General features: G+C 44.6%; 1 protein-coding gene across 2 annotated transcripts in view; it reads right to left on the reverse strand.

The window, feature by feature from the left end:
• The window catches only part of METTL24 (methyltransferase like 24), a 109,586-nt gene extending 106,001 nt beyond the window's left edge, over positions 1-3,585 (reverse strand). For both annotated transcript variants that reach the window (XM_055000929.1, XM_055000847.1), the window contains exon 1: positions 3,249-3,585. In XM_055000929.1, the coding sequence (XP_054856904.1) occupies positions 3,249-3,575 (327 nt within the window). In that variant the 5' untranslated portion in view covers positions 3,576-3,585. The remainder of the gene's footprint in view (positions 1-3,248) is intronic.
• Between the last annotated feature and the right edge of the window lie 4,018 nt (positions 3,586-7,603).

The following is a 7,603-nucleotide window of genomic DNA, read 5'->3' on the forward strand; positions in this document are numbered from 1 at the left end:
CCCATTTTGGATCTCTAACATACCACCTCGTTTGACCAACGCAACTGTACCTTCACTCCTAAACAGTGCAGCCATTTTTCAAAATACTCCTGGAAGGTTTAGTACTAAACATATATAAAAAACTTTTGTTATTTTAGCAGCAATTTAAGAGGATAAGTAATATACTGGTGACAGATTTGTTAACACTCACAAGTGACAAAGGAAAATATATATATATGTGCAAAATTTAAAAATTGCTTTTAGTCTGGGATGTTTTAAAAATCATCATCATCTGCTATTTTCTCATAGCAGTTTTACAACTATATTTAATAATAACTGCCCTTATATAACACTGTTCTAGACAGATTAGCGCTCCACTCAGAGCAGTGAACAAAGTCAGTATTACTATCTACAAATTCAGCTGGGAAGCAGAGGTTGAGAGGCGTGACTTACCCAAGGCCACCTACTGAGCTCAGGGCAGTACTGGGAGTTGAACTAGCAGAGTGCTCATTTGCATCCCAACCATTTAACTACTATGCTGTATCTTTGAACACAATGAGAAGGCTGCAAGCTTACATTTTGCAAACCTACATATTTGGATGGTTCTGATCGGGTGAGCTGAAGAATACGCTCCCCCTCTCCAAGTACAGAAACATCTCGCTTCTTGGCAGATCCTATGAGGACCTGTATTGGCGGCTCTGGGGTCTACCAGATCTGTCACATGGCTGGGTTGCAAAGGATACCTCTCCTTTTTAAAAAAAACTCATGTTTTCTGTACAAGCAGTTGACGCGCAGATAAATATGCAAACAGTTGCCATTTGTAATTGTGCATAAAAGCAACCTTCAGGCTACTTTTGTCCCATTCTGTCAGATTAGATATTTCAACACATTTTTTAAAAGAGGGTGAATTCCTATTATTGTGACCACATGGACGCCTGTATACAAGATTGTTGTCATGTGGCGCCAGAGGAGAAGATTCAAATAGGGACTATCTGTATGGAACAGAGGGGTGGCAAATATTAAAAAGGATGGTTACTATGAGGGAAAGTTTGACAAAGAGGGTATTTTAGGACCAGCCCCAATATGAAGCCAGAAGATCCATGCTATGACTCTCCAGAATTTTAAACATGGAAACAGCAGCCATACAATTCAGTTCAGGGCTGCTGTGTGGAGGAAGTTCTCGGGGATTAAAAGAGGTGTGCTGTGATAATCAGCTTTGCTGATCAAAACTGGCACATATGCCCCCTGGCTATTTTAGTCCTGGACTACTTGTTTGCCAGCCTTTCCTCCCTTCCCGGCCTAAATCAGGGTGAGTGGGTCAGTTCTGATTAGCAACATTACAAGGGATGGGCAGGATCCCCCCCCTCCCGTACAAACACCATTACTGCAGTCCAAACTGCTTCTGACATTTTACCTTTCAAAAATGCTGGAAAGACAATCAGATCTTTCAGCATCTCCTCTGGTTTGGTTTGGACCACAAAAAGATCTGTAAAGTGTTTGAATCTTTAATGGGGGTTTTATGTGGATTCTTCCCTTATGCATAACAATAAAGCCCTCCATCCCCCCAGCAGCAAGCCATCCATCTTGACTGGTGTTTACTCAAGGAGAGGAAGTGATCTTTCTCCTGCTGATTCTTTCCAAGTAAATTCTCCTTGCAACTCTTCTCCCCTTTTTTAAAAAATTCTAAACTTTGTAGTTAATTTAGAACGGAGTTATGAGCAAGGACAGAAAAATTCAAATATTTATGAATGTGACCCTTAACAGTTTTTTACATTTTTCTGCAAAACATTTCTAACTGGCAGGGGTAAAAAATAAAGGAAAAAGAAAACTCCCATGCTTACAGCTTTAGGCTCCATGTTCTTTTTTACTTTTTGAATGTGTGCTCAACCTTTGAAAAGCTTGCTGGCTCTGCTAATATTTAGTATAAACTAAAAACACAAGTGAATGGTGTTTCTTTTGCTTAACTTTCAGACTGCAATTGCACTTTCTATTCCTCATTTAAAAAAGACTACCAGGATAAAAAAGAAGAAAAAGAGTTATATAATGAAATATATAACTCTGAAATAAAAGACTGTACAGCTTTTTATCCTGTACTGTATTTGGGGATGTCTGCCACATTTTAAAAAGCAGGCTAGTGTCACAAACTATTGTTTGAGTGGTCATCCACAAGGGGCTTAACTTCAGGATTCAGAACTCTGATCTGGAAATATTCTCCTGAGGAACATGACATCACATCTTTGCAGCCTGGTCCAGTTTATTCAGAAAAAAATTCCACCAATTTTAATTGGCTTGATTGAAGTTTTAAACAGAGCCAGACTCAAAAGCTGGAATTCATCAAATCACATGTGAACTCTGTCCTCATTAGAAGCACACAGATCTTGAACTGCTTCAGCTGCAATTGTTCCAAACTAGGAGAACACTTTCAGCCCTTCACCCTACAGGCTAATTTGCCTTTTGCAACCTCTTTGCCTCAACTGATCCAGGACTTGAATGCAGCCTACTGAAAAAACATTCCAAAAGCAACCTGACCCTCATGTTTGTACAGAATTTCAGAGATGCAACAAGATACAGATTGCTACGCTAAGATTAAACGGAGGCAGCGGCCTAACACTCAGGCTCTGCAATTCTGCCTACATCCCACTCCTTGCAGCAGGACATACTCAGGCGGAAATTCTACATGCAGCTGAAAGGAAACCTCCTAGGGTGTACAAGACTTTACTTTGAAGTAAGATTGGGCTGTAAGTATGCTCAAGGCTGCAGCTTTATTGCCTTATATTGATTTTGGAAGGGACGCCCCTTATTTCATAACGTTTTTCTCCTGTACCGCATTATTTCTGCACACGTCCACAGAAATCCTCAGAAGTCCCTTCTTCACGGGCCCTTTCCCTTCAGAAAATGTGATTTGACAGCCCCATTCCTGATCTCAGTGCATGGCAAGCCAAAGGTGTAAAAAGCAAGTTCGACTGACGTCCCTTTGTGCCCAGAGAAAGCCTCCATGGAACGTAATCGACGGCCCTCATTTCAAAGCACCCCGTGCTTTCGCTGCAGTCAGCAGAACAGACGACACGGCTTATGGCACAGTTGTGAAAAACCGGCAGCACCAACCTGGTCTAACCTTCAATTGGCCCAAGAGCCAAACACATGCTCAGGGGCACTATTTGCTGGGGGGGCGGGGGGCGTGGTGCCCAGGTGATCCTGAGGGCCAATCCGAAACGCCCGCCTCTACCCACCGCGGGAGGCGGAAAACCTCCCGCCCCGACCCCTCTCACCTTCCTGCGGCTGTTGTGTGGCGGCGCCCCCTGGAGGCAACAGGTGGGCTCCGCGGCGCTCCTCCTGAGGCCGTTTCGCACGTAGGTAACTTGCCTCCTCCGGGGTGCCGTCGCCCCGTTCGCCTTCCCGTTTCGGCTAGTGCCGGGGCTGTGCTCCGCGACGGCGTCCGCTCCGAGGAGCTTGGCGTTGGCGGAGCCCCGGGAGTACCTGAGCAGCAGCTGTAGGCACAGGAGGAGCGTGGCCGAGAGAAGGCAGAGGCGGAAAGCCGAGCCCTTGCCCAGCCGCCTCTCCTTGGCCGCGCAGCAGCAGGGGGCAGCGAGGCGCATCCTGACAGCAGCCTTGGGAGCCCAAAGCCCCGGAGCAGACGGTGGGCGGCTCCCCAGGCAGCCGCTGTCGCCTCCTCCGGGCACGTGTCTGCCCGAAGGACACATGCCGGGGCAGGCGCGGAGGGAGGCCCGGAGTTCAGCTGGAGCTCGCTGACAAACTTGGAGAAGCGGCTGGCGGGAGAGGAGATCCGACGCCCCCCGCTCTGACGTGCTGCCTCTCGGGCACCAGGCGAAGGACGCAGGAGGGATCCTCGCCCTGCCTCGCCTCTTCTGGATCTCTTGCGAGATTCCTTCGAAAGGGGAGGCTGGAGCACCGCCGCTGAAGAAACACATTCTGGGCCAGGGCCCGGCAAGGGGCTAAACGGCGATTCCGTTGCCAAGATATTGTCTGTCATAATTTTCGTTTGTTTCGTTTCAGAGAAGTGAAATAGCCGGGGCTTGAGGGGTGGGGGTGTCACGAACCTACAAAATGGGCTCTCCAAATGTTATGCCACAGGCTGGGGCATTTCTTAGTCTTTAATCTGTGACTCTCTTGGCCTAACGTACATTCCAAGGTGGTTCTGAGGGCAAAATAAGCACAATTAAAAACTATCTTGTGTAAAGAAAACAGCTTTCTAGCATCATCAAAACTTGTAGTATCATCACAATGATGGATAAAAGTTAGATGAAAGAGCACAGAATTCACAAAATTAAGAGGAAACAATCTCTCACAATCATGTTCACTGAACACTTGATTGCAAAAACCAAACTTCTACTTGGCACCCAGCTACTCAGAAACTAAAGGAACTGATCTGGGGAGGGAGTTCTAAAGCCACGGTGCCACTGCAAAAATACCTTTCAGGTGATCAATGACCTCGTTTTTTAAGGTGGGGGCATGAAGAGAAGGGCCTCCTCAGGAGACAACATCTGATGACTAGTTTCTATGTGAACCAGCTACTGTTTAAAAGCCCTGGTCCCAGACTCTTCAGGACTTCAACGGTAATCAGAATTTTGGATTGTGTTTAGACAATCCATATAGCCCTCGAGTCTCAATGAGAAAGGCAGATCAGAAATTCCTGAAATCATACATGTTAGCAGCCTCACTGCTGTGTTTTGTACCAATTGAAACTACTAAACTGTTTTCAAAGGCAGCCCCAAATAAAACATGATGAGGTAGTCCAATCCAAATATGATCAAAGCATGAATAATTGGCCAAATGCTGGCTGTCTAGGAAGGACCTCAACTGTCTTACCAGCTGTAGCTGAGCAAAAGCACTGTGAAGGGCAGAGAAGATCTAAGCCTCTCTCCAGCTAAAATCTAACTCTACCACCCATTTTTTTACTTAATAGAAACATATTAAACAAGTTTTAGTAAAATTAACAAGGTAAGCATTAAACAGAACTCCTAGCATTTCTACATGATACTGGGTCCCTTGTAGCTGCCCCAATTGCAAATGCATTTACAGAGGAAACGATAACTGCATTGGTTGTTGTGGGTTTAACTGCATTTTCCCTGCCTAGTTCCCCACACTGGCTATTCTTTTCCTCCACCTGAAGTTTTGTTTTTTTTTAATCAGTCACTGACATGCTGCTGTAGGGTTACAAAACTATAGTGATGTGTTGATTTTTTTAAAAAAATGAAAAAGCTCTCTGGTGGCACAGGAGGGAAGATGGCACCCACAGGGAACTCAGACAGGGAAAATGGAACCAATGTAGCGGCAACCAGGAAAGATCCAGACTTTTCCATCCACAAGGTAGCCACCCTGATTTTGTTGTGATCTTTCCGAAATGATTAATAATAAAGTAGGTTTATACAGTTAAAAGTAATATTGCGGTGGGGTGGGCTTTACAGTTGCTAGGAGAAAAGAACACATGGCTGCCAAGCTCAGCCACAAAGGATGTGTCCTTGCATTAAAGATTCAAAAGAAGCCATCGCATGAGGGCCAGCTGACTGCCCTGGGGTTTCAACCTTCATGAGCCCCAGGACAATCTGAATGCTGCTAAGGACACTGATTTGATTTCCACAGGGGAAAATAGTCTTGTCAGTCAAGAGAGTAGTATTCAAGGCCAGTTTTATATTTTGACTGGTTCCCTCTTTGTGGCTGCAACGTAGGACAATGTGGAGGTCTGCAAAGAATGAGCAAATGAGAAAAGGGGTCTCCAGCACAGCAAAGCTTAAGAATGGTTTTAAGAAGCTTAATGCAAAACTCAGGAGCAAATTGAGAAAGAATGTGGTATTGTTCCCCCTTCCCTTTTCCTGGGGGCAGAGAGTCTTGTTCAAAGGCCATGATTGTTATGATTGTTACAGAACCATCCATCTTTCAGGGTTATAATTACAGATTCAACTACTATAACAATGCCTGGCAGCAACCCTGAGGTGTTTGCTTCTGAAATGAAGGAATGCCTGCCCTGGTACCCACGTATTCTCCTGGCAGTCACCATTTTCTGAACAGTTACAGTTGCTAGATAAATTCAGCCGGACAAAAGCTCTTTTGTCCTAAAGTAAGAAAGGACAAGGCCGATCTAAGAAGGAAAAAAAGAAAAGGTCATACAGAAGACAGCAAAGAAAACATAATTACTTGTATAAATTCTGTGGAAATACTACAATTACCTTATGTCTTCTTCTTAACATGGGCTGATAAAGGAAGAAAATTAAACCCATCAGAATTCCTTTGAAATTACTTTAGTGAATCAGAACAAACAAAATCCATTCCTAGAAGTCAGTGGAGAAGCAGAGAACTTTTTTGTTCAAAAACTGAAGCACGTACAATGCAGTCTTTGACCTGCATGTTCCTGTGTGTCTTTGCAATAGTGAGAAGCATTTAAGCAGAATAATAAAAAATGGGGACTTGATTTTTTAAAAAGCAGCAGGCAGTATCTGCAGCTATGAATGCTTAGCAATATATACATAACATTTCATAAATTTCAACAAATCTTTGAGTGCAATTCTCAGAGAATTACTTTGCAGCCGTTTTTAATGATTAACTTACAAGTAAAATAGTTGTAGCACAACTTTCCCATATAGCTTCTGGAGGATTTTGTGGGTCAGCAAGGGGGGAAACGGGGGCTACTCCAGCGCCCTTTTCAAGGACTAGGTCTAGCCAAGGATACCACCCCCACCCCCCAGTTAGGTGATGCAATGCAGCAGAGTCCTCTGCACCCCAGAGATGGAATATTGTGGGCTTCTTAACACATTATATGACGTCCACAATTACCACCCTGTGTGGGGAAGCTGCAGCTAATAGCTGCTTCTTGGTGCATTTGCCACATTTGTTTCCAAACATGGGAAAACACCTCCGGCTTCTGTCACATGTGTCTCAGGTGCTCAGGATCACCTGCCATACTCAATACCCCTGCAGCTCAAGCCAGGCAGCTGAAGCTGATGCTGTTGAGGTGATTCTGTCATTTGAACCGGGGGTGGCAAACTAGAAAAGGGAGATGTTTGTTCCTGTTACTCCTGAAGTGAAATCTCTTGAGAGTTGCCTGGCGTCCTTACAATATGTACATAGCCAACATATAGCTCTGACCTGAGCAACATAATTGCCAGCAGTAGATGGGGATAAAACCAGGTTGTTAGATATAGGAATTAGATTAATGGGGGACAGGTCCATCAATGGCTACTAACAATGGTGACTAAAGGAAATCTCAATGTTCAGAGGCAGCAAAGTTCTTGATGCCATTGCCAGGAGGTAACTTCAGGGGAAGGCCTTGGCCTCTGCCCTGTTGGCCCTCCAGAATAACTGGCTGACCACTGTGCGAGACAGGATGCTGGACTAGATGGACCATTGGTCTGATCCAGCAGGGCTCTTCTTACGGGTTTTATGATGTGCCTGAAATACCTGCCTGTGTATGTTTTAGAAAAGTAATAGGACACAGGAAAATATGAACTTGTGCACTGTGAGAATACTTGTGGACAAGAATATTTGTGGACAGCAACACAACTTTTAACAGGTGAAGGGCGAGACACTATGCAGATTTTTACAATTGCAGGAAAGCATAAACAAGAAGAACAACAGCTACACTTGGTATTTATACGACAGTTTTTGTAGA

This window comes from Eublepharis macularius, chromosome 1, assembly GCF_028583425.1.
Source record: "Eublepharis macularius isolate TG4126 chromosome 1, MPM_Emac_v1.0, whole genome shotgun sequence".
Taxonomy (NCBI): domain Eukaryota; kingdom Metazoa; phylum Chordata; class Lepidosauria; order Squamata; family Eublepharidae; genus Eublepharis; species Eublepharis macularius.